This window comes from Venturia canescens, chromosome 7 (genome assembly GCF_019457755.1).
Source record: "Venturia canescens isolate UGA chromosome 7, ASM1945775v1, whole genome shotgun sequence".
NCBI lineage: Eukaryota > Metazoa > Arthropoda > Insecta > Hymenoptera > Ichneumonidae > Venturia > Venturia canescens.
This window is the reverse complement of record NC_057427.1, coordinates 7,842,449-7,868,384: the sequence shown is the minus strand read 5'-3', so window position 1 is coordinate 7,868,384 and position 25,936 is coordinate 7,842,449. Positions and strand designations below refer to the sequence as shown.

The window sequence follows — 25,936 nt, the reverse complement described above, 5'->3', positions numbered from 1 at the left end:
CGATGTTCAAGGTTGTCCATTCGCTTCTCTTCGTTGTCGCGTCGTAAATATAAATTATTCGACGAGCACATCGAGGTGTGATCCTTCATTTCGTTCTATGTACACAAAATTCTCGAAATTTGCTGAATTGGTTAATATCAAGATAAATTGGAGCACAGGTAAGTGTCATTTCGTTTTCATGTTTTATTATCTTTTTGATCTTCTCGAGAATATATAATTCACGCGTTTCTTTGCTTTCTCCCCTTTCCTCAGCCTTCCGCATCTTTTTCACACTCGATTCATCGAGAATCTCGCGATAATGAAAAAAATCTGTCCTGCGATTATCTCGTGATTCACAAATTATACGACTTTTATGTTTCTTTCGATCAATTCACATTTTTCTGATGTATTTCTCGTTGCAAAGGCCTATCAAGTATATAATATATAATTGTTCTATATATACGTCAATATTTGTATACTCATGCGCTCCAAGTTTTTCGTTCTTGAAAAATATATCAAATCTCGCATTGTTTCGTGTAAAAATGCGACGCGGATACAGATTTCGTTTGTTTTTTCTTTTTTTTTTTTTCGTTTTTTCCATTTTTCGTTTTCATAAAATGTTTACAAAAATGCACGTACAAAATTTCGTATGTTTTCTTTGTTTTCCATTGATTTTTCTACATTTTATAATCGCGTTAGTCGATTCAATGATTTCTCATCGTGTCCCATTCGGTACGTTCCATGATTGATCAACAATATTTAACGACACACTCAGTTCATTAACGTAAACAAAAGGCCCAATTCGATTACGTTTGTGAGGGGAAAAAAAAAGAAAAGTTATTCGACACCCCGAATCCACGATTGTAAGTTGTCTATTCCCAGTAACTGGCACAAACGAAATCGAGAAAAACGAAAATATAATAACGTATGAAAAAGAAATAAAATGGCAATACTTTAAGTACAATGAGAGAAATCAGTAATAATAATAATAATAATTGAAAATATTGGAGTGATTTTTAAATTTTATTATTAATTCTTTTTTGTCTCAAATGCAATGTATAAATTTGAGGAGGGAAAAGCTTAATTTCTATGTTCAATTAAATATATAATATATTATATATAATGCCAAAAAATATGTATATAAATGCATGTGCGGGTACGTCAGGATAAAAGACCATCAATTTTTTCTTGATTTTCGTTCCTTTTTTTCCAACATTTTCACTAACATCTGGAAGAACCATGGTATTTTTGCCATAAAAAAAAAAGAAGAAAAAAACATAAAATAAGAACAATTCCTATATGGTATTGGGAAGAAAAAGGAATACTGGGAGAAACCATAAATCTTGAAATGTAAAAACGTTTTGTTAAAATGACGAAAATAAATTTGATAAACAATCGGTTAGATTTGTTGTTGCTTTTCGTTTGTTTGTTTGTTTTCCTTGCTCTCATTCTCGTCTTCGTACTTTTCTCTCATTTCGTGAATAATGAGTTAATTATTAAAATAATTAACGATTATCGTAATAGTATGTGTAGCGGGATTGATGCTTGATTCGCAATATATAGTATAGTAATAAAATAATATAATAAACGTTAATGTCCTTACGATGTACCTAAGTGTGTTATTCGTGTAATCTTAATTATGCAGCGACTTGCCCATGTTTTCCTCCATCTTTGTATCTCATTTCGTTTGTCTTTTTTTTGTTTCATCTACTGTCTCCGACCCAACCCCGCGTTCAACAATTCCTCAATCGCATTTACAAATTTAAACGCAACTCTTTTCTTTTTTTCTATTTGTGTTTTTTTTTCCTCATTTTCTCATCTCTTTTTTTTTCTTGCATTAGAACCGCTCGGCGGTTAGTTAGTAAGCTGTAAAGTTATGTACACATTCTTTCAACACTTTCTTCTTGATGGCATCTTGTGGGAAGTGGTTAAATATATATCTATGTATTTCATATATATCCACTTGAAAATAATAATTAAAAAAAAAATAATAAAAATAAAAAGAAATAATCGCTTTATTTGCTTGTTTCGTTGCGCCATCACGCAACTTTTGGAAGATTCGCGTTATCATCGAATTTAAGAATAACAACGTTTGCTCTCGTCTGTCCCTCGAACACAATCGATCGTTTTTATTCCGGTACGACTTCGCTGGTGATCGTCTTATACTTCGTTTGTGTTGTGTTTTGTTTTGCGAGGATATGAAACATCGCCAACGACTCGTGCATCTTTCGTTAACCGATTGTTTTTTTGTTTTTCAAATCACGTTAATTAGACGTTTTTCTATTATGCGTTATAAAAGTTAATGTTGCATATAAAATAGGCGCTTTTATTCAGTTCACGCTCTCGTCACCGTCCATGCTGTCGTCTTGCACTGTCAAATCGTCACCCGAACCACCGGTTTGAACTGATCCTCTCTTCGTAAGCCTCGTCGTGCTCAGACTTATCGGAGCTCCGCCGCGTCTGAAAATTCACAAAAATTCATTTATTTTTGACCATTTTTTGTTTTTTGTGAAACATGAACGTTTGGAGAAATCTCAATTTTTACCTCTACAACGAAATTTCGTCACATTTTGCATGCAGATGAAGGAAAGGTTTTCACGTGGGAAAGGTTTCGATCTTTCTTCTCCGCATCTTGGTACTAAGATTATTCATTGGGAATGGGGAAAAATGTGAAGTGTTTTGGAATCAATAAATGGAAATCAATTTTGGGAGCTAGGAAAAATAATTTTTCTTGCATCTAATATTTTTAGATTCATTCTTACAACGAATCGTTTGTGAAATGTTGATTTTTTAGTTTTCTTTAGTCATCTTTGCGTGGAAGATTTTTTCGAATGAATTACAAGATAAATTATTAATTTTGTGAGAATCTAGAAGTTTACCTGAGCTTGGTTTTGAGATTGGCAACTTCGCGAGTCAAATTCTCATTCGATTCGACCATTTCTTCGTATTCTCTCTTGGCTTTTCGTTTGAGAACTTTGTGCGTGCTGAGTTCTTCCTCTGTTTCGTCAAGTTGCCTCTTGAGGGTCTTAACTCTCATATTAGCTTTTTCCACTTGTTCTTTAAATTGTTCAGCATTCCTTCTCTCATCCTCGAGCTGCAAACCAAGTTCTTTAAGTTTTTTGTCCAATTTGCGATTAATCTTTTGTTGGGCAAGGCGTTCTTTAGCTTCCGTTTCGAGCTGTTCGTCGAGATTTGATATCTTCGATTCAAGTGCTTGTATCGTGGCTTTAGTTTTAGCACGTTGATTAGTTTCAAGTTCCGCGAGTTTAGCTTTCAGCTCTTTGTTTTGTCGTTCGAGCAAAAGTCTCTGCGACTCAAGTTTTTGAGTGGCGGATCTTTCGTTAGCTAAATCCGTGGTCAATTGTTCAACGGTTATTTGACTCTTGCGTGCACGATCGGTGAGAATTTCACCGTTCGATTGTTCCTCCTCGAGTTCTTCTTCTAGAGTAGCGATTCTAGCTTCGAGCCGACGTTTTTCATCGAGCATTAGAGTACCTTTGTTCGCATTATTATTGACTTCCTCTTGAAGCTCGTCTCGCTCATTCTCAGCGACGCGTTTCGCTCTCTCGCTACTTGCCAAATCTTCGGTCATTTGGAGAAGATCTGCTTCGAGGCTTTTGACCTTGCGTTCAGCTTCTTTGGCTCCGGCAGCCAATTCGTCCCTAGCAGTTCGCGCTTCCTCAGTCTCTCTCGTGCAATCTTTTATCTGCAATTGTAATTTTTTCAGTTGTTTTAAAGCGTCTTCCTTCACTTTATTGTGCATTTCCAGTTGTTGCTCCATGTCCTTGTAATCAGCTTCGATCTTTTTACGTGCAGCTATCGCTGCGGCTCTCTGTTTCCTCTCGTCCTCGAGTTCGGCCTCCAAATCTCTCAATTGTTTTACGAGACCACGACGTTTCTCCTCGGCCTGTTCCTCTTTAGCTTGCAATTCGCGATCGAATTGGGCCTTCAACGCTTGCATGTTAACCTCCAGTCGCAATTTCGCGTCTTCCGTGCACTGCAGCTCATCCTCCAGTTCTTCAACTTGTGACCTCTGCTCGGCCAATTGTTGCTCCAATACTCGTTTCGCTTTTTCCAATTCGTGAACGTTTTTGTCAGCTGTGCCTTGATTGTTCACGAGCTCGTCCAGTTCCGCTTGTAATCCACGCCTGCCGCGTTCCAACTCTTCAACCTTGTCGTTCAACTCATCCAATTCTCGCGTCAAAGACAATACTTTTGTTTCCTTTTCGCGAGCTTCTCGTTCCGCCGCATCGCGAAGCTCAGCGAATTTCTCTGATACCGCCTTCTCCTCTGCCAATACTTTGTCAAAGTTCTTCTGCTTCTTCTCGAGCTCGATCACTTTCGAACGTTGCACCTGTGGACAAGAATTTTTTCAATGTTAATTCGATGATCATTTTAGGGGAAAAAAAATCCGATAGAATTGAAATATTCACATAAATTATTTTTTAAAAGCCGGAGCCATTATAAAGACTACAAACCTCAAGCTCGATCGTACTGTCTTCGAGTTCAGCCTGAATTTTCTTTTTCGATTTGTCGAGTTTGTCATTGGCAGCTTTGAGTTCTTCTACCTGTCTCATCAAAGCTTCCATATCCTTCATGATCCGTTTTCTCGCTTCCTCGAGTGCGGCAGTGGCTTCGGCTTCGTCATCGCCGCGTTTTTTAGCTTCGGCCAACTGGACGACTAAGGTTTGCAATTGTTTCTCCAAGGCGCGTTTAGATTCTTCCTCTTCTTCGAGTTGATCGTGAAGAGCATCTTTTTCGCTCTCGATAGCGCGTAATTTGGAGCTCAGAGCAAGTTTTTGCTTAGTCTCCTCCTCGAGTTGTTGTTGCATTTCATTGAATTGTGATTCAAAAGTGGTGGAAGCTTTGATAGCGGCTGCGGCACGAAGTTCCGCAGTTTCCAACTGTTGGGACATGCTCTCGGACTCTTGTTGTAATTTCGAAACTCTTTCGAAAATCTCTTGCTTGGAACTTTCTACTTCGGTCAGTTTAGCAGTGACTTCAGCTAGTTGTTGTTCCGCCTGTTTACGACGACGATCAGATTCTTGTTTGCTCGCGACGACCGAGCGTAATTCGGTCGCCAAATCGGCGCCCTCGGCTTCGAGGGTACTTTTAGATTTTTCCAAACTCGCTTTAGTTTTCTTCAGTGCATCCAATTGTTCGTTGAGGGCGGTAAGTTCTTGGGTATGCTTGTGACGCATGTCGGCGAGCGTTCCCTCGTGCACCGAAGTTTCTTCTTCAAGATTTTTCTTCAACGTGGCCAATTCTTGTTCTCTCTTGCTGCGCAATTCTTGCTGAGCCGCGGTCGTGTCAAGCGAATCAAGCAATTCGTTCTTCAGGGCTTCGAGTTCCTCGCTCAAATCACGTTTGTGTTTTTCAGCTTTGCTTCTCGCGGCTTTTTCAGCCTCGAGATCTTCCTGCAGCTCGGCCAATTGGGATTCGAGTTCTCGAAGCGCTTTTTGGGCTTGTGCTTTCGCCGCTGCTTCGTCATCAATCTTCAACATCACTTGATTCAATTCCTCCTCTCGTTTACCCAATTGCAGCTGCAATTCTTCGACCTGAGCTTTGCGCTCCTGAATCTGTTCTTTCAAATCGGAAACTTCGGTCTCTACCTTTCTTTTCGATCTGTCAACTTCCTGACGCTGTTGATGATCCTTGAGTAATCTCTCTTCAAGATCAGCTATCGTAGCCTCGTGCTTAGCTTTCAGTTTCGCCAGATGTTTAGCTTTCTCTTCTTCCTCGGCGAGAGTCTGCGACAAGTCGTTTGCTCTTTCCTCCAAAATCTTTTTTTCTTTGAGTAATTTTTGATTGGTATCCTCCGACAGAGCGAGATCCTCCTCGAGCTTTTTGATTTTACCATCGCACTGAACTTTTTCCAAATGAAGCTTCTGGCGCGCCGCTTCTTCCTCTTCCAGCTGTTCTTCGAGGTCGCTTATGTTGAGCTGCAACTTCTTCTTCTCTTGTGTCAATGCGGTATTTCTCTCTTCTTCTTCCTCGATTCTCGCCTCTAAATCGTGAAGGATTTCTTCCAACTCTTGCTTTCTGGCAGCCAAACGAGCGCGCATTTCTTCAGCTTCGGCGCAAAGCTCCACTTCGGCTTGCAACTGCTCAGCCAGCATGGTTTTTTCCTCAATCGCTTGCTGATATTTTCTCTCGTATTCCTGTGCCGAGTGCAGTTGCATTTCCAGTTTGTCACGGACTTGCTTGAGCTCGTCTTCCTTCTGTGTCAACTTTTCTTCCTGTTTCGTAACTTCCAAAAGCGGTTTTACTTTGGTGTACAAGCGCCACCATTGCCAGTTTCGAAGTTTCAGATAAGCAGCGCAATTTCTCTGAATAATGCGTATGGCGTTGAGCTGTTGCAAGCGTTTTTGATAATTTCTTCGTGCCAGATAGCCGCGACAGAAAGCTTGGAAGTTGACGATAAGATCGGTAATCTTGTAGTCGCGTTCCTCTTCCAAATGGGCGAGAACTCCAGCTCTGAAGAATATTTTTGATTGACCAACCCGATAAAGATTCGGATCGAGCTCGAGAGCTTGGATCATCTTTTCGCAAGCTTTCTTTCCGTCCATAAAACCTTTAGGAATGACATTGGGCGTAAGCAATTCGTAGCGTTGACGGAACTCTTGGAAGGGAATACGATTCGGGAAACCCTGTCGACAAATACGAATTCCCTCGAGGACACCGTTGCATCTCAATTGATCGAGTACCAGAGGAGCGTCGATTTTTCCAGCTCTTTTCTCGTGATTCGGTATGATGCATCGCACGAAATTGGGATTAGTATTGCGGAGTGTGACCATCAATTTGGCTAATTGTTCCTTGTAAAGCTGGGATACCGTGCGGAACATTCCTTTTCTCGTCCTGGCTCCGAACTGAGTGTCGGTGAGCGCCTGTTGGGCCATGCCAACAATTTCGGCGTCTTTCCAAATGTGACAGATAAAGGGATCCTGCGAAGCTTGCAATAAACTGACGACGTTTTCGTTCAACGGATCCATGTTCTTCATGAGCCATTTAGCCGCGGAATAATCGACTTTTCCAGCGTAATGGATGATGGCAAAATCAGCGACACCGCGAAAATCTGTCTTCATGAATTTCGGATGAACGCTGTGAGCACCGACCAGTTTTTCGACGAATGTTTTGTCGTTTGCTTTCGGGAACCAACATTCTTCGTCGAGCAGCGCCATTATACCCATCGGTTTGTCGATAAGATCAATCGTCGGCTGCAGATCCAAACCGAAGTCGATAAATTTCCATTCTATGCCCTCCCGCTGGTATTCCTCTTGCTCCAGGATGAACATCGTGTGATTGAACAATTGTTGCAGTTTTTCGTTCGTGTAATTGATGCAGAGTTGCTCGAACGAGTTGAGTTCAAATATTTCAAACCCAGCCATATCGAGAATTCCGATAAAACTTGCTCCCTGTCTTTTCGTGCGATCGAGAGAACGGTTTATGCGATTAACGAGCCAACGGAACATGCGCTCGTAGCAAGCTTTCGATATCGCTTCGACCGCGAATTCAACTTGCTCTTTTGTCTGTGCTTTCGTTACGAAATCACGACCCACTTTGATACGGGGCTTAAGAAAGGCTTTCGTCATTTCTGTCACGCTCAAACCCAAAAGATGAGATATCTTTTGCGCCACTGTGTTGTCTGGTAATGTCGCCTGATCGGAATTTCTCTCTTGACGGAATTGCATCGAACCGAACAACATCACGGCCGATACGATTCGGAATATCGAGGCAAAATCTTCGTTCGTCATTCCCATTATGTTCATCGATTTGACGGTCGATGCAAATTCCGCGTTATCGTCCACTCCTGGCACCGGCAACGCTCCGTTTGATAAAAATGGATAATTTTTTGGATCTTCCAGAATGAATTCCTCTGCGAACAAACAAAAAAATATTACAATTTTCTTCGTCTCTCCGGATTCTTGTAACGCCAACATATTTGTTCTCTCAATATATTGTAACCAAAATAATTACTTTTCTGCTCGGCGGATGCACCGGCCAACAACTGATAAAATATGTGGAAAGTTCTCTCATCCTTAGCCTGACGAATGGCTCTTGATTTTTCGAGGAGGTAAGTTTCGATATTTGCACCCGCGATGTAGCCCGAAGCGTCGAAATTAATCCTGATGAATTTTCCCTGACGTAAAAAAAGGGAATAAAGATTATTAGAAATTTCATTTACGATTTTTCTTTTAGTCCTTGGTATGAATATTTGACTTACGAAACGGGATGAATTGTCATTTTTCACTGTTTTTGCGTTACCAAACGCCTCGAGTATGGGATTTGCCTGCAAAAGTTGTTGCTCGAGTTCACCCTAATAGGAAAAAATGAAAAACAGCGTTTAATTTTGATGAACAATAACAAGAAAAACGAAATCAAAATGATGAATTACCAAAATGATAAAATCGCAGTTTTTATTTTATTCAAGCGATAAACTGAAGCATTTTAGGCAACGAAATCTTTTTTATCGTTCTTAAGGTAAATTGAACGAAGTAGATTTTGTAACACTCCAAAAATAACTCTTCAAGAGCATTCATGACGCAATATATTAAAATGCAACACGCACCACCCGTTATTTTATCATTATTCACGCACAAAAATATTATTTCGGTCATTACCGCAAATTTTTCGGAGGTGTTCCCAGATCCCTGGATCGGCAAGCAGTAGAAAACACACGAGGACATGTTAGTTAACATTGGCATTTTTCGGTTAGTTTAAGCATAAACATAAACGAGCTGTTTCACGTGACTTTTTGCAATTGACGTACGACAGTGAACTACAAAAATTTTTTTCTTCACGTGAAATGGCTCGCAGTCAAATCGAAAAAAAACTAGACATTGATTCATTCCATAAGCACAATGCACAGACACGGTTGAAATTGTCAATAAAAACATTGAAAACCAGCAAAAAACAATTGACGAAATGCTCTTCGAAGAGTCTCATCCAACTTACAATAATCAAAGCTGGACTCGGAGTCTGGAAGATGTCCGTTGACGATCAGCACCGGGAAAAAAAATCAAATTTTCATCATGAGTTTACGAAATTTGCAACGAGAAGAAAGTGAAAAATAATGAAACAATGAAATGACTCATTTTCAACTAGACATGGACGACGAGAGTTCGATGCATAATCGTTGAGCTCTCATTGGATAAATCGACCGACTAACCGATTACGTTTAACAATAATAATGACAAAATTCTTATCGCACTCGACAAAGTCCAGTTCCACGAGTTATTGTCATCGATTTTATAGTAGGAGAGAAAAAAAAGGCTTCGGGCATTTCGCGAGCAGTCAAGATAATTGATTTAATGGTGCGGCACAGATACGTGAGCGAGGAGGGAGCGTTTATCTCGAGGGGGGGAAAAAAATAAGGAGGATAAAAAAATAGCAACCTCCCAAAGAAGTACAGAGCTTTTTTAGGCGTTTGACTCACTCGATCGCTCAAACACGACGAGATGTGAACGTCTTACTCACGAGGCTCATCCGAATAAGGCCCTTCTCGTCCACGCGCGTCCGGACGAAGCCACTTTATTTCGTAATCTCGCGAACTAAGGAGAACTAATACGAGCTACGAACGTCAAATACAGAGATTGGGTCTCGATCCAGCGCGCTACCTTGTACGTGGAAATTTCAAACGTTCCTTCGCGCACAACGAGCTATTGAGAATCAACGAAAAACTCATTCGACGGATTGAAACAGTATTGGCAATTTCTTCATTTATTTCTAAAAAATGTTCAATTCTTTTGGGCCTTTTTTCAACGATTAGCTGAAGAGCTGATCTTTTTACTTCCAGTTCTTTTTAGTATTAATCATTGCAAAAAACGAATCATTCTGAGTATTGCAATTTTATGAATTTTTTCTTCGTTCTGCCATTTTTTAAAGAGTTGAAGTATCTCTTATGCAGTCCTCGTTCGATTTATTCTCGAAATTCTTTCGAAGGTGATAATCCATAATGAAGGAATACTGAAAGCATTAAATTCGAAAGTTTAAAAATCCGAATAGCTGGAAACTGCGGTCAACGAGTTTCCGATTGTTCGGTAAAACGGATGTGGCTTTCATCAACGACCACAAAAATCACAGAAACGGTATGAGTAATGGGGGAAAAGGAAAGGAGAGAGGAATGAAAAAGGGTTCGAAATATTTCGCAGTCGCGTTCGTGGCCTCGTTAATACGTTCAGCGATACGTTTAGAAAAAATAGGAGGGAATAAAAATGAGTGTAAAGTTATTAAAACACGTTCTCAAATTGCGCACTCCCCCCCCCCCCCCCCCCCCCCCCCCCCCCCGAGGCTCGAGTAATTGAACGCGTCAGCTGTTCGCCGTTAATAAGATCCGCTGATCTTGACATTTTTAAAGTCGAGCAGTGCGATACTCAACTCTCTGTTTCTTCGTTCTTTTAAATCGTCGACCATTGTTCCGAGGATTTAATTGAAGTAATAAAAAAGTAAAGAGAAATGAAAACAATCAACTCACAGCGTTTGATTTCGGCTTCGATGCTGCCACGTAGGCCAAATACTGTATGACTTTCTTCGTATTCTCCGTTTTACCGGCGCCAGACTCTCCGGTACAAAGAATCGATTGATCCTCGCGATCTGAAATTCGTTCAATTATTTCATTAATAAATTCCCGTGATTCGTACAAGAAATCAACAAAACCACATTCCATTAAACATTTCATTAAAGAAAAATAATTTTATGAACAAAACAAGATTGGCAACTACAATTTGTTCGATTGAAATTTATCAAATCGATTTTTTGAAACTCGCACGATTCAGCTTTTCGAACTCACTGTGCCATCGACGCGACAGTAAAAAAATGGAGGATAAAAATAATGAAACGTGCCCACATTCGTACACAGATGATTTGTTGCTCGTACAAAAGATACGAGCCACCCACGAGGCTCTAAAAGAATCACCACGCGTCATCGAGTTCTATCACGATATTTCTCGTCCAATTTTCTCGCGTGCTGCAATTTTCGTATTGTCGTTAGGAAGGATAAAAAATTGTGCACACGAGAGAATCTGAGACGGAGGGTGCAACTCCATTCGGAATTGTATTCCCCAAGAAAGGGAAAATGAAACATTTTCATCTATCTCGAGGATTAACAACGTCGATAAACTCGCTCATGAGCAAATGCAGTTATGAAAAATACCAAAACGCGAGACACACTTTTATCATACACACGATGTGGAACGTTACGAAATTTTCTGATGCGATCACGCTCATGGAATGCCAGAAGGATTACGGTTGCCGTTGATTGGACAGTAAGATTCGCTGACTCGTGAAAATATCTTGAAAACAGTGCGAAAATAAAGTTTGGATGCAAAGTATTTCAACTTCATTTTCAACACTAAAAATCAATCGGTGAAAAAGCAAAAATCCTCTTCAAAGTATCGCAGTGTCCTTTCCCAACGGAGAAAAAGGCTTTCACTGTAGGTATTCACTACCTTGAAGCATCGAGCGATAGGCAGTGTCGGTAATGGCGAAAACGTGAGGTGGAACTTCGTGCCTTTTGATGCCCTTGTACCTTTCCATGATTTTTTCTGTGTATATTGGCAGTCTTTTGTAAGGATTAACAACGACGCAGAAGAGGCCCGAGTAAGTCTGAAATCACGAGAAAAATGAGCGTTAAAATATTATCCAATTAAAACGCGAGTCGGGTTGTTAAAAAAAACGTCGTTACTAGATAAGCACGCGATAATGGAGGAGAAATATTATTGGGTGGATGATGGAGGCTGTGAAATAAATCGCGAAAGCCTCGATGCTCATTTTCTTGTCGTCGAGCAGCTCAATTTGCATCGATCCTAAATAAGCACTCGATTGAGATACTCGAGTCGAGAGGAGCGTGGAGGAATAATTAAAAAAATGGTTTTGCTCATTAATCAGTATTAATATTATGTATCTAAATCTCGTGTTATTTGAAATCGTCAACATAATGTCAACAAAGATATCGTCTGTATACTGGTTTAGTACGTTTATGAAACTCATAATTGGCAGGATGACTGGGAAAGTCAAACAAATCAATGAAGACTTAGTTGGACGTGACGAGGCTGATTTCAATACTGCAGAATTCATAAAATTCAACGATCTCGTGGTTTTTTCGTTCAATTTTACAACTACGAGACTTTTGTTCTTTCTCGATAGAGGAGTGATGAAAAACGAAAATTCAATCTTCTCAAGTACGATTATTTTTATTTGAACCCTTGTTGAATGAGACTCATTCACGGGGCTTGGAAAGATCGCTCGAATCAAAGCATTTTTCAACCAAAGTCCTTGAGGCCCGAGGCACTTGGAAGAAAAGTGCTGAATAATCCATTTGATACAAATTTTCATATGTTTATTTATGAGCAAGTACGATTCACTGCCTGCGCCCACGCTCGTCAACACACGCAGACAAAAACACTGCGAGTGCATCGGATCTCTTCAGAGTTCGCAACTCTCCTTCTCGTTATTAACAACAATGAGAGAAGAGACCGAGTTCCGGGCCAGTCGCCGTACTGACACGAGCGAACCTCTTCGTCGAGGGAGATTGGCATTCGCAGAATTTTATGCTCGCATTATTCAAAGACGTGCAACGACCGAGTACGCGAATCCATTGCCAACTTCTACTCGCCTCTGGTGGAATGTCGGAACTCGATGACGTCACTAATGTACTCCGATATGCGTGTGCGTGTGTGCAACGACGTTTCATAGGTGAAGAGTATGAGAAAGGGGAGAGGCCCCCAACAACTTGGAACGCGAATGAAAAATTCTCGCGAAATTAATCCATTATTCGTGTTCCCTCGATTTTTCGTTTCTAGTTAAAAGGCGACCATTCAATGGATTATTGGAACACAACAAATTTTATTGCTCGGAATTATTCCTTTTAAGGGCTATGAACAGTGTAAACGTTGAAATTTTAGGTATTTTTTGTTTGTTTTATAAATAAAAATTGGTTGGATGGATTTAAATGAAACCTTGTACACTCTTTTACATACTCAGAGGTACTGGAATTTTTTTTTTTTTTTTTCAATTTTTCTCATGGTATTTTTTTGTACAATGGTGTATTGAAAATGGCACCCCTTGAATCGGTGTTGACAACAAATCTCAAAAATAGAACATCTCGGGACAAAAAACCAAAAAGATTCTTAAAATAGATAAAAAATGGCGACCATTTGAAGAAAAAAATCACAATTTTTTGTGGATTTCTCAATAGAAAATTCTTCATTTATAAAAGAAGAAAAAAGTTATGAAAAAACGGCTACGTCGTGCTGAAAAAAATAAGTTTTCCCTACAAAACGCAATTTGAATAAAGTCGCTGGGATAAAAACTCTTTCCGTTTTGCTGTCAACGCCGATTCAAGGGCTGCCATATTCAACGCACCATTGTGCAAAAATATACAATTAAAAAAATATTTTTAAAAATGTTTCAGTACTTCCGAGCACGTAAAAAACGTGTACAAGGTTCTATGTAAATCCATCAAACCAATTTTTATTTATAAAAGAGACAAAAACACGTAAAATTCCAACGTTTACACGGAGTTTCAAAATATAAATTTAACGTGCAAAATTCCCTATACGTTCATTGAATTCTTGTGAAAAAAAAAAACGACGAAAAAAATATTCGATGTCAGTATGAATAATTCATTTGCAGAGTTCAGTAAATGCACGAATATTCGTTGGGAAATGGAGTAAAAATGCAAAATTTATTTGTCGATTCTATCGATCCTTTTCCTTATCGTTTCTCTGAAAAAAATTCGGGTACACATTGCTGGTAGCGAAATGCTGACTCGAATCTCCATACATATTGAAGCGTACGATGAACGTTGGCAGAGAGCGAGTTCACCTTGAAGGAAAAAGCGGCGACTAGCGGAGGGATCGAGAGTAAATTTCTCGGAGTTTCGGAGCGCGAAGGTACAACAACGAAAAGCCTGATTCTCATTCGAATTCAAGATATGAATGAAGTGAGCGAAGCGCCCGTTGGCACAGGTAGAAAAACACAGCCGGGAGACGTTGGAGCGGCGCGGATTTGGGTGTGTCGAAGACGCGTTTTCTGGTTTGGACGTCCGAGGACGAAACAAACAGAAATTTCATCTCGTCTGTGTCGTATTTTGTAGAATATTCAAGACTCACAATCGAGCACGTAAATATTATGATCGTTTTGAGGATGGAACCGAGTTGCTGAGAAAATGGAGGAAACTGTTTCCATATGAGAAACCTTTTGCGTGGAAAATCTCAACGGGGTTTTGCTCAAATATTGAAAACCTTGGAAATCTTACAGGTTCGAGTAAAACGTCGAGTTTGACTGGAAAAAAATGGTTGCTGGGCAATAAGTTGCCAAAAAAATGGGCGAGTCAGCCCGTTTTTTCTTCCTTTGAAATGTTTGTCCTTCGTATCGTCGAGGCGCGATAGAAGGAGACTACAAAGAACGAAGCAACGCGTGTCTCGTCGCAGGGAAGATAATAAAAGCGGATAAAGGGAGAATATAAAAGTCGTGCGCTGTCTTGTGCTGCGAGGCGCGCACACACATATTTTTATTCTTGTTTTTTTCTTCCTTCCCTTTTTTCGCGTTAAGGGGGACAAACTCGCAAGTTTTCAGTCGCTCTCGTCGCGGGCGAAATCGACCGGTCATCCCTTAAAAGTAACGACAGTCGCTCTCAACTCGATGTCAGTTACAAAAAATAAATTGCGCTCGGTGGTGCGAGCGATTGCGATAAAGCTGAGCATTTTTGTGCCACGAAAAAAATATTTTTCGTAATTTAGCAAAACTCCTTCGAGCACAAACTTTTCCGTACGAGTTTCTTCCATTTTCTCGAGACGGAAAAAACACGCGAGAGCTATTCGACATCCGTAAATGAATTTATGCTCACTTTCTCCCTCGTTCGTTTAATTCGAGAGGTCTCGCCCTCGAGTGAGCGGAAGATTGATTTGCGGGCATTCCAGAGCCTTTGTACCGCAATGTTTACACAACCTTGGAGCGACGAAAAATATCGCGATGATTTTACTCGCGAAGAAAACCCGCGCTCGACGCTCATTTCGATAATTATTCGTCCGGCGAACCATTAACGAACGTCGATCAAGCTTCGCTGTAAAATACGACAGAAAAAGCGAGCGTGGATATTCGTTATGGAGCTCGAGTAATTTGTATTCGAAAGGGCGCGAATACGCGATGCGAAAATTTCGAAAGCGAGCAACAACTAAATGTTTTTAGTTGATCTAACCGCTTACGATGAATAACAAATAGTTCATCTATCTAAATCGCTAAATTTTTATTTACGTCAATTAACTAAACGAGTGAAAGCAAATCTTTCGTTCCAAGCACTAGGAACATTTGTTTATTTATACTCAAGGAAGTTCACGCGAATCTAATGGAAATCGAAAATTCCAACATTTGGAGTTGCAACTTGGAAATATGCTCAAAATATACAGCGTGCATCGATCCCGAAATTATTATAGGGTCTACCGTCCAGTTGTCAAGAAAACAACGAAAATCACATTTTTTAAGGGTTATACACAGCCTCTTATGGCAGACACACTTCCTGTGCGACCATTTGGATTTAACGAAATAAAATCCTCCCAACGTTAGAGAGCCAAAAACGGGAATAAGAAAATATAATGTTTTTAGATATCAACGATGTGTCGAGAAAGCCTCGGTACTAGTGAAAATTACTTGGGAATGGAAAAAGAAAAAACGCTTGTTTGAGGTTAACGAGTAATAACGACGTAAACGGTGGAAGATTTGACAACACCATGAGCCAGCTGGTTCAAAATATAGATATGCAAACCGCATATAAATAGAAAATGGCCGTTGTAACATTTTGCTTGACGATCTAACTACGAAATTATTTTAACCGCTGCCATAATATTAAAAATTTATCAATCTCAACAAATAAGGTACACATAATTTTAACAATTGCGAGAATAAATTTTAATCGTTTCTTCGATCATGAAAAGAGCAAAAAAGTTCAGTAGCTTTTTTGAATCACGAGTAACGCGTGAGCTTCGTTTTCACATACACTTTTGAGTGCATTCGTAGTAGTTTGCTCTACATAACAAAATTTTTATACCTCAGAGTATTTATTATTCGGGTAATTCAATCGAAGGTTTTCTTAACACGACACAGTCCACGGGGATTCAATATACAATTATTTTCGCAGCAACAAAATACGACGTTGGCGTAACCCAAATATCGTCACATATCCCTTAATGTTCTTAGTCCAAATCGCTATTTAGTTGAATAATTATCTGAATACTTGGTGAAATTAAACAATCGTGAATATGGGACTAAATATTTCAGTGAAATCCCCAACATTTTTCAAGTCTTTCAACAACATTTTATTCTCAGTGTAGAAAAACACGATTTCCAGCAGAAATCCTTGAATCGACGAATAAATGTGGCTGCAGAGAAAAAAACTGAACCGAATGAATTATGATCCGCGTAAGGTCATTCGCGCATGAGATATCGAGCTTCTTTTCGATAAATCGTGGATGAAAACCCGTTGGAATTCCTCGGTATGCGTGCGCAGACGAAGAAAGGAGAATCCCGGATGACTCTTCTCGCAGTTTTGTATTACGCGCGCGGCGTGAGGTCGTTACAAAGGAGATTTGAGCACGTACGCGTTGACGAACGTCGCGTGAGCATGTGTGTGTGTCGAGCGATCGAGGCGCTTCCGCGCTCTCTTGCTCGTGGCTGCCTACAACCGTGATTCATCCTGGGCTACTACATCGGCTAACTTTCCCCCAGGTGAGACGTTCCAGGTTCCTTCGTCATTCACACGTACGAATATATGCTCGCCGCCTTTCTTTCTACCTGCTGAAAGAGACCCTCGATTTTTCATCGCTGGGAATACCGCTGACCGATCGACGCAACCGTTATTTCGTCCAAACTATGACGCACGTTCGTCACGATCGGCGAGGAAACGCTGCGACGAACGCGAAACTTCGAGAAAAATAACTGAACGAGCGAAACGAAGAACGTAAAGGATCGAACGATGCCGAATCGTTTGACTCAAATGACAATTCAAATTTTTATCTCCAAAGTGATAAATGCCCGAAGATTGAGTCGGAAAATAAATTTTCTCGCGATGGGATGTTCGGGAACTGTGATATGGCGAACATGTTTTAAGGCTCGAGAAACGCGACGCCTTTCGGGATACCGAGCGCTGAGGAACGGTAAGGTACCCCGAAGTCTTTCGAGACGGTGCCCACGGTCCGTAAGAGCGCGCTGTTTTGCTCGATTTTTGTTTGTAAATTGGCCACGACTGTGTCCGAAGGTCTCCGAGAACCGGTCCCCCGAAAGTTCTTCGTGTCGTCGAACCCAAATCGGCATTCCTGCCTAGCTCACCCGTGTGTATATCTACAAGCCTGAATGTACTTTTCGTCCGTTGCTCATTCGTTGTGTCAGGAGCGGAATAAAAGCGTTGTTTCTGCCTGCTCTTTCTTTTCTCCTGATTTTTCGAGTGAGAGTCACCAGTGCGTTGGAGGGGGAGTAAATTGCGAGGAGGATTTTCACTCTCCAGGCGATCCGTCGTTTCTCACATTCGAACATATTCGAACAAACTTTGTGGAAACGGAGCAGAAAACTTTGAGATTCGATTCGATAAGAGTAATTCCAAGCTATCGAACGCCCCGCGAGGACAATCGTCCGCGACTCTCTCTCTCTCTCTCTCGAGCGTCTCCGGTTAAGGATGACGATGTTTTCATCCTCGAGAATCCGATACGATCGGGGTGCACCGAAAGAGAGAGAGAGAGAAGCGGAGCGTTCGCGAGAATCGATTAGACAGGGTGGGAAGGAAGCGAGAGCCAAGCTGTCGCGATCGAGCTATAAATGGTGAGACGATCGATTGAGATAGCGCGCATAGAAAACCGGAGATACATGTTTCGTGCGAGCAATACGATCAACAGTACTTGAGCGATTATGATCTCGCATTGTGAAACAAGCGTTACAGAATCAAGGCGGTACAATTAAATAAGGAGGTCCGTGGTTTGAGGGAATGAAAAGGAGGCTGAGGCAAACTTTTCAGTATCATTTAAACTCGAACGAAATCCCTGAAACTAATTAACGATACTGAGAAATTGAGCGAGGCTATATTTCTTACGACGAAAGTCTCGTGAGTATTCACTTAATAAAAATAAGAAAATCCTTCCGGTAACGTCGCACCAATGATTCGCACCTCCGCAGAGAAGTGAATTGAGACCTTTGGACTCTCGTTCGAATGCGGTAATTCGCGTAAAAAAGAGAAAATCGTTTGAGTGTTGAGAAGAATTCGTGGCGCCGGAAAGTGAGGAAATAAAACGAGGAATTTGGGCTTTCGACGAAATTCTGTCTTTTTTCGCAACCGTCGCCAGGGTGCGGAGCGACGTTTGAAGGGGTTTTTTCCATAAATGGTTACAATCCTCGTTCTCGTACGACGGGGCATCCGCAACGTTATAAATTAACTCGCAATGCGTTTGCGCGTTATCATACTTTGCAGGTTTTTATCCTTTTTTTTCGTATGCACGTAAATAAAGGCGCACACGTACGCGCTCGAAGTTGCTGTACGGTGCAAGTGAATTTTATGTGCGATGTCGAAGCCGTCGTTAAGGCACTTCCCAAGCGGGTTAAGGACGCTCGTCTTTATAAGGACTCGTCTTTGCCTCGTGCCAGCTCAATCCTCTCTTATTCAGAGACTCTCGTCGGAATTTAATGCGACGAGAGAGAAAAAAACGAGCGGCGTGTACCGTTCGCCTGCTCTCTCCACGGCGAGCGGCGATTTTTCATTTTTTTAATTGGCCGATCCACGCAAGGAGACCAATCCTCTGAAGAAAATCGATCAATTTGTTGCAGCAGAGTCGATTCGCTCGGCGCGACTTACAAACTTGCGAGCGAAACTTCGCGTACGATTAATCCTGCGATTGCGGAATAAGCTGCTTCGTGCCGCAAGGGAAAATTATTCGTCGGACTGATAACGGCAGGGGAACACGGCTCGTTCGAACGAGCTGCGAAGCTGCGGTATTTCGGAGACTCTGCTCCATTTTTTCCCAATCCCTGATGCACTCGAATCGAAAGTTGAGATTATTACGGGAAAAACGATGGGAAAAAGAACGTTTGAGGAGCGGGACGAAACGAAGACATCGTTGGAGAGAAAACGGGGCCGAACTTTGCGGAGATTTCGATCGAGTGCATACGCCGAAATTAACGATCCAAAGAAATTTAATTGCCGCCATCAAAAATACTTTTCCCCATTCGCAAGCAACTTCGTTATTCCATTTTTCCCTCGACTCGAATCGAGGATCGCGTCGACTTTGGGTGCGCGCGTACGCGCTCGGCCAACGTCGGCGCGACGCTTCGGGAAGGTTCATCGAGGTCTCGCGGGCGCAGGTGTGGGAGTACAGCTAGTACAAAGACTCGGGAAGAGAGAAAGAGGGAGAGACGGAGTCAGGGAAAGTTCCAACCGTTTTAACGCTCTTAAGGCACTTTGTGTTCACGATATTCAAATGCGTACGTTCTCCTCACACAGACTAATAAGATCCGTCGAGATAGATTTTGGGAGCGCTTGTGTGTGCGAGGCCGAAAAACTAAAAAAAAAGGAAAAAGCAAGGGAAAGGGAAGTTTTATGGCAACAGCTTGTGGGCGAGTTCAAAAGCGATTTGGTCGACCGGCGGGAAATTTTTAAGCACCTGTCCCTCCCAGCCAATGGGAACCCGCATCCGACGAGAGAGAGAGAGAGAGAAAGAAACTGAGAATGAGACGATGGAGCAACGGGTAACGAGGAGCTTCGAAAAGCTGCGACGAAAACGTACGAATTTGTGTACTCGCGAAGTACTTTTAACAATCGTCGCATCAATCGAAATAAAGAGTAAAAATCTTTTCGTCTTTCGAGTCATCGAGGACCGCCGCTCAGGTAGAAACAATTTTCGGGCACGTGTTTCGTGCGTGCCAGCACCTCGATCGTTAACCAGACAAAAATAATACGAAAAAGAAGTACTGAAAGGATAGGAGCAACAGAGCTCTCGAAATGAGAGTTGAGAAGAATGAGAAAGGAAAAGGCTCGGAGATTAAAAAAGGAAGGAAGAGAAATAAACGATGAAAAAAAGGAGAAGAACGAGAGGATTTCTCGGTTCTCTCTGGAGTATAGCGAACCGGTGTGTATGACATCAGCCTCGGAGAGCTCTCGTCCCCGGACAAGGCTTGCCGGTTGACACACATGGCTGGCCCTCGGGTTCGCGGTAAACGGCCTTCCTTCACGTGTCTCTCTGTGTGCGTGACTCTCTCTCTCTCTTTCTCTCGACATAACCGCGTACGAATTTTCATCTTTATTTTGCTGTGTTACGAACGCACCTGAAAATACGATGCATTCGTCTGATGCGGAAAGAGTTGGATTTTTCAACGATAAGTCGACGCGCGGTGAAATTATTGTTGAGACATAAAAACTATATCTGTCGAGCCAGAAATCATATTTTTGAGGGAAATTTCAGTTTATTCATTTTTTTCATAAAAATGATGTCTATTTTGTTTGCCGAGACAAAATTCATTATAAAAATTTGACGGAATGATCATTTTGAGAGAAAATCTTTCTTTGAGAAATTAATTTTTATTGCTAAAACGAATTATTTCGTTCTCCAACGTGATTTTTTTCATCAAAACATTTAATCTTGCTCGGAGTGAAAATTTTGAGCATAATCGTTAATTTTGTTTGTCAAAAAAGTTTTCCCTAAAAGTCATTGACTCTGTTGATGCTCCGTTCGACTCGAATGTCGAAAAGATTCTTCGAGTGAAATAGTTTGGTACAAAAGGCCCCATGTACGGTGGTACTAATTTATCTATTCGTATGTGTTTATATGATGACGTAATTTGAGGCGAGCAACTCGAGGATGAGGGCATGAGTTTCGCCTCTATTTCATTCCAAACATAGCAGCATGCAGGCGTAATGAGAATTGATTAATGTAAAATCCCCAAAAATTCGAGGGGAAAGTCGAGAACGAAAAACGAAAAAGACCGAGGCGAAGACGAATGCGCGGATATGTTTTCCAAGCGAATATTCAACGATGAGAAAAACGAGGGGATTTCAAAACGAAAATATCCGTCAGGCACGAAGCTAACGCGGCGTTAACGCACAGCGGTCTAACCAGTTCTCACTAATTTCATTACAGACTGCTGTGCCCTGTAACGCACATTGGAGGAGTAAAACGTTTCGCGAAATACACCAACGAGACACGACGTACAATTACGAGAGCAGAATGAGAGTGAGAAGCAAAATATCGGCGTGTCTGTGAGTTCGTGAAACTCGGACCGGACCCGACCACGAAAATGTCACAAAATTCGATTGTAAAGCTCTGATGAAACGTCGAGGACGAACGTACCGGAATTGATATGAATAAACGATTTCCATCAAGAAAAAACGAATAAACGATCGAGTTTTTACTGCACTCGATAGAAAATCAATTCCTCTTGGTCTTTATCCCGGAAATGTGAAATTATCGGAGAGTATTAATCAGACAGAGATTGAGCACGAATGTGTTCCTGAAAAGCAATCAAGCGAACAGAGTACGACAGAATCCAATTATCGTATCGAATTTTCCACCAGAGGTTAATCGACTCGCTGGAATTGCCCGAGCCCCGCCAGTTTTTTTATTGTTACATTTTTTCCTCTATTTTCAACGATCCCCCGCGATGAGAGACTCGCGGATGGAAATATCGCTTGATCACAGTAGACGCGAGGATGGAGAATGACGCTGCGAAGAATTCAACGCGGCCATCGAGGATTTTGGCAACGTGAGAATTCCGAGCCGCACCTCTGACGGGCCACGTGTTCGCCCCTCCGTAACAAAACGCGAACGCAGTACAAACCGTAAATAACAAACAATAAAGGACGGAGAATGCGTGTATATTTAACCGCGAACTTGAACGATCCAACGCTTCCAAGTTCTATTTATAAAAACTTGTGCTCTATTTTAGCTTTCGTAAATACACGCGCATATGCACATTTTAGTTTTCGTATATAGACGCGCGCGCAAATGGGAGACCGAAGCGAAGGAGGCTTTTGGCGCTCGGACGAAGACTCCGCGGTGTTTACGGCTCCCCAGCGAATCTTTCGAGTTAATTTGCACCGATGCGTCGGCCAATTGGCCGAGTGGAAAAATCCCCATCTCAAGAATCTTCCGACCGATTATTTTCGACCCGGAACTTCGTGGATTCAATCCTTCCCCAAAAGTTTATTGTCAAAGAGAAAAGCCGACTCGGACAACGAGAAAATCCGGAAAGAATGAACGAAAGTCGCCCCCCTCGCCCGGAGACCGACGCCAATTTTACATCCGCGCTTTTCTGTACGTTTTCAAGTTTTTACGCGTGCCAAAAGACTGTCCTTAACCTCGAGTTCTCAATTGGAACGAATCTCAAACGGAGCTCGTTCGTTCACCCTTAACGTTCGAATTTCATTGAGAGAGTCCAACCGACGAAGCCAGCTTCGGTTCCTCGATTCTCCAAAACAAATATAAGATGAACAGCGATTTATTTATACTTTGAGAGTTTCAATAACGCGAATTAATCTCGCGATGAAATAGCTCCTTTCTTGTCCATTGTCTGCGAGGCAAATCTGAAATTGTGGTAATTAAGGAACTCCATCTCGCATCGAGTTGGTCAAAAGAAAAATTATTGCGACTAGCGCAGTCGGTCCAGTGAGTTTGGAAACGCCGCGACCTCGTAACCTCTACTGTCTGTACAGCTGCTATTGACAGAATTTTTCACGTGTGTTCATGTCATAATCGATCTTCGAACGTTTGGCACAATTAAAACATGGCAGAAACGTCTAAAAAAGCAAGTTTTTCCCACTTACATCAATATTTTCTCACCCGTCTTTCATATTTTATTGCAAGGCCCTGGTGCGAGTTGCGTGGATCGGAAAACGTAGTTTCCGGTTTCAAAAAGGGCGCGGTTGCAACAGCGTTGCCATCGCAAAGATGACAATTTTTCAATAAAAAAATTGTCGATTGCGAACTTAATGAGTATCGAGCCGATTTTACGAAGCTTTAAATATATTTTGTAGATATTTTTCTATCGCTTATAAAAGTTTTCAAGAGACCGCGTTCATTTGGAGAATCTGTTTTTACTTTTTTCTCACGAACAAAGTATCCTCGAGCCTTGAAATTTTGACAGGACATTTTTTAATAACTCGTTACTGTGTTCGATTTTTTTTCCATTCAAATCTCTCCGTTAATTCAGTAACCAGATGAACTTCCTTTTCGAAAACTGGACCAACCAGACAAAATTCGAATTTTTAAGTTGCAGCCAAATTTCCGGTAAAGCGAAGTTTCGAATGCGCTTTTCCTCCGTCCGTTCCGTGCCTCGTCGCACGAAAGTTCATTAATTTAGAAAGATAAATAAAAACGTTAATTTGGTGAAGGACGAAACGAGCTTTACTCGTTCGTCGACCGCGATACGAACAAGTTTACGAAGAGAGAATTTGTAAATGTTTCCTGTCCAAGAATGAGAGGGAGAGAAGAGTGGTTATCTGTAACGCCGACGAGTTCTCGGGTACGTGAATCGAATGGCGTTAGGAGAGTGCTAGAATTTGTAAGTTTTCTTTGCTTTTGTAGCGAAAGACTCGTTTTATTTGCATGTTGTTTCGTTGTTTTTTATCCCCGAGACGTGGTTGGTGGTCAGAGATTTTCTTACACGCCGCACGAATACCGGATTCTCTTGGCAACTCTCGTCGTCGTATTTTCGACTGACGTATATGAAATCGTACGTATATATAAAGGAGGAGGCTTCGTAAACTCGCGAAATTGTGCTTAATACACGAGAGCTCGTAATTCCATTGAGACTGTCGTAGAAAATCAGTCGACGCGAGGATGAAAACGCACGTACAGTGAATATAATAACGTGCAAGCAAAGCGTGGAAATTTTGCTCTCCTCTCTCTCTCTCTCTCTCTCGGCGTTTACATTGGCGAGTGTCAAAAGCTTCTTGGCTCGACGCTGACGTTTCCCGATTACTCGCAGATGTCGCGTCTTTGCTCGACAGCCCTTTTTAACTCTCTAATCGCTTTTAGATGAGTCTTAGTTATGGGAAAATTGCTATGGGAGTCGAATCGTTCGATGAAAATCCCATGAATGTCAAATAAATTCGAATAAACTGGGATTATTATATAATTCAGGAAAGACGATATTAAAATTGCTTTTCGAACGCATTTATTCAAATTTTTCACCTTTTTCTTGAGAAATCGAGACGAACGAGTTCCTTCTCAACCCGAAGGATCGTATTTTATGGGTGTCTAGATTGGCTCGATTTTTACTCCTTAATTAAAGATATTATCACTTTTAATCAATGTCAGACTTGTTCATTCAAAATTGTAAATACATTTTTTCAACTCATCTTTTGGCGAATGAAATTTCCAGCCATTTATTCATCGAGGATCCATCACTGACGCTCAGTCAGTGATTTCATTCGTCCCTGGCTAAAATACTGTAGTTTTTATGTCAAAAATCGCATCAGAGAGCGCAAAGGTAAATGGATTAAGAAAAAAGTGTTAATAAAAAGACAGAAGGCTGTGACAGGAATGGGCCAAGCCAAGAAGGAACGAAATGCCGAAATAAGCAAATGTGAGATTATACGAGCGCACGTTACCAATTTCGTTAAATCTTTAACGTAATATATCTTTATTATTAGTGAGACAATCGTCTCGAATTTTTTTCCAGACCTTCATTACGTACTTCATTGTTATTCTGTACTTTTTCATAAACTTCGTAAGAAGTTTCTTGTGTATTTTCTTCAAATTTAAAGACGTTTATCTCAATAGCCAATGAGACGAACCCTTTAAAATTTGGCATGCGTGTCAGTCGACTATCCATTTAAATTCTGTCTAAATTTCAAGACTTTCTTAAGAAAATCGTTTCGTGCATGAACTACCATAAAAAACGCGAGTTAGAGCGTTGGATTTTCAGTACGAAACAACCGACTCGATCGTATGTTTCCATTTTTCAACAGCGACGAATCGATCGAGCCAATCAACGCTCCTATTCATCGAGTTCTTTAACCGAGTAAATTTCTCTGCCCCTCAGAATAGCCGGCTCTGAAATTGTTTTTATTTCGAAACTTGTGCGGCGGCCTTGGGTCAATGCGGATTCGAATAAATGGCATTCAGCGCTCGCGATCTTTCCAATCATTTTTTTTCAAACTCGTATCTTTTGGACAGTTCGTGAAAAAAAAAACGTTTCCAGCGACATCGTTACCCACTGTAATTAATGGTCTCATTTATTCCTCGGGACTCTTACAACGCATAACGAGAAAAACATAAAATAAATCGAAATCGTGGCAAAAGCGTGAAATTCCTCGAGCTGTTTGAACAGGTGCGCGAACTCTGTTTACCTCCCACGTCCGATAGAAATATCCTACGACCCACGTGCACACGTTACAAAGTGACTCTGCATCGTTAACAACTTAACAAGCAAAGCGAAAAGGGAGAGAAAGAGAGAGAGAGAGAAGAGTAAATGGATTGAAATTCGCGATGTGACGAATCAGTTTCTAGAATTATTGAGTGTCAAAAAATTCATTCTTTCTTCATCAATTTTTACGAAAGAATCGAATATGCGAGGAGGCCAGACGCGGAGAGTTGGAAACGAATTCGTGTATTTCGATTCTTTATTTTCGGTCGTGTGGTTACTCTTTTTTTCCTTTTTTCGACGACGACCTTGCTCGAGCTCGCTCTCTTGCGAAACATCATCGCTGTGGCATTCGCTGACACGCCGCAATAACCGAGGAGAACGCGAGGCGAACGATCGCGCGCTACGTTATGCACAAAGTGAAGGAAAAAGGTTGAAAAAAAACGGGAGGAGAAAACATTTTTTACTCTGAAATATACGGAGGTATTTCGTCCTCGTTTTGCTCTTGAGGCAACATCCTAAGCGTGGGCATTTCGCGAGCTTTCCCGCGGGAGTCGATTTTTCCGAAGTTTCAGCGCCAGCGATCGACGTTTGCACGATTTTTCCATCGGGGCTCGCTCAC

General features: G+C 41.3%; 1 protein-coding gene across 1 annotated transcript in view; it reads right to left on the bottom strand.

Annotated features, from left to right (window-relative positions):
• Positions 1-159: 159 nt before the first annotated feature.
• zip (myosin heavy chain 10) overlaps positions 160-25,936 on the bottom strand; it is a 32,614-nt gene continuing 6,837 nt past the window's right edge. The window contains exons 2-9 of the mRNA XM_043424216.1: positions 11,427-11,583; positions 10,454-10,572; positions 8,935-8,958; positions 8,204-8,296; positions 7,957-8,119; positions 4,458-7,855; positions 2,859-4,333; positions 160-2,439 (exon numbers count right to left, since the gene is read on the bottom strand). Of these exons, the coding sequence (XP_043280151.1) occupies positions 2,310-2,439; positions 2,859-4,333; positions 4,458-7,855; positions 7,957-8,119; positions 8,204-8,296; positions 8,935-8,958; positions 10,454-10,572; positions 11,427-11,583 (5,559 nt within the window). The 3' untranslated portion in view covers positions 160-2,309. The remainder of the gene's footprint in view (positions 2,440-2,858; positions 4,334-4,457; positions 7,856-7,956; positions 8,120-8,203; positions 8,297-8,934; positions 8,959-10,453; positions 10,573-11,426; positions 11,584-25,936) is intronic.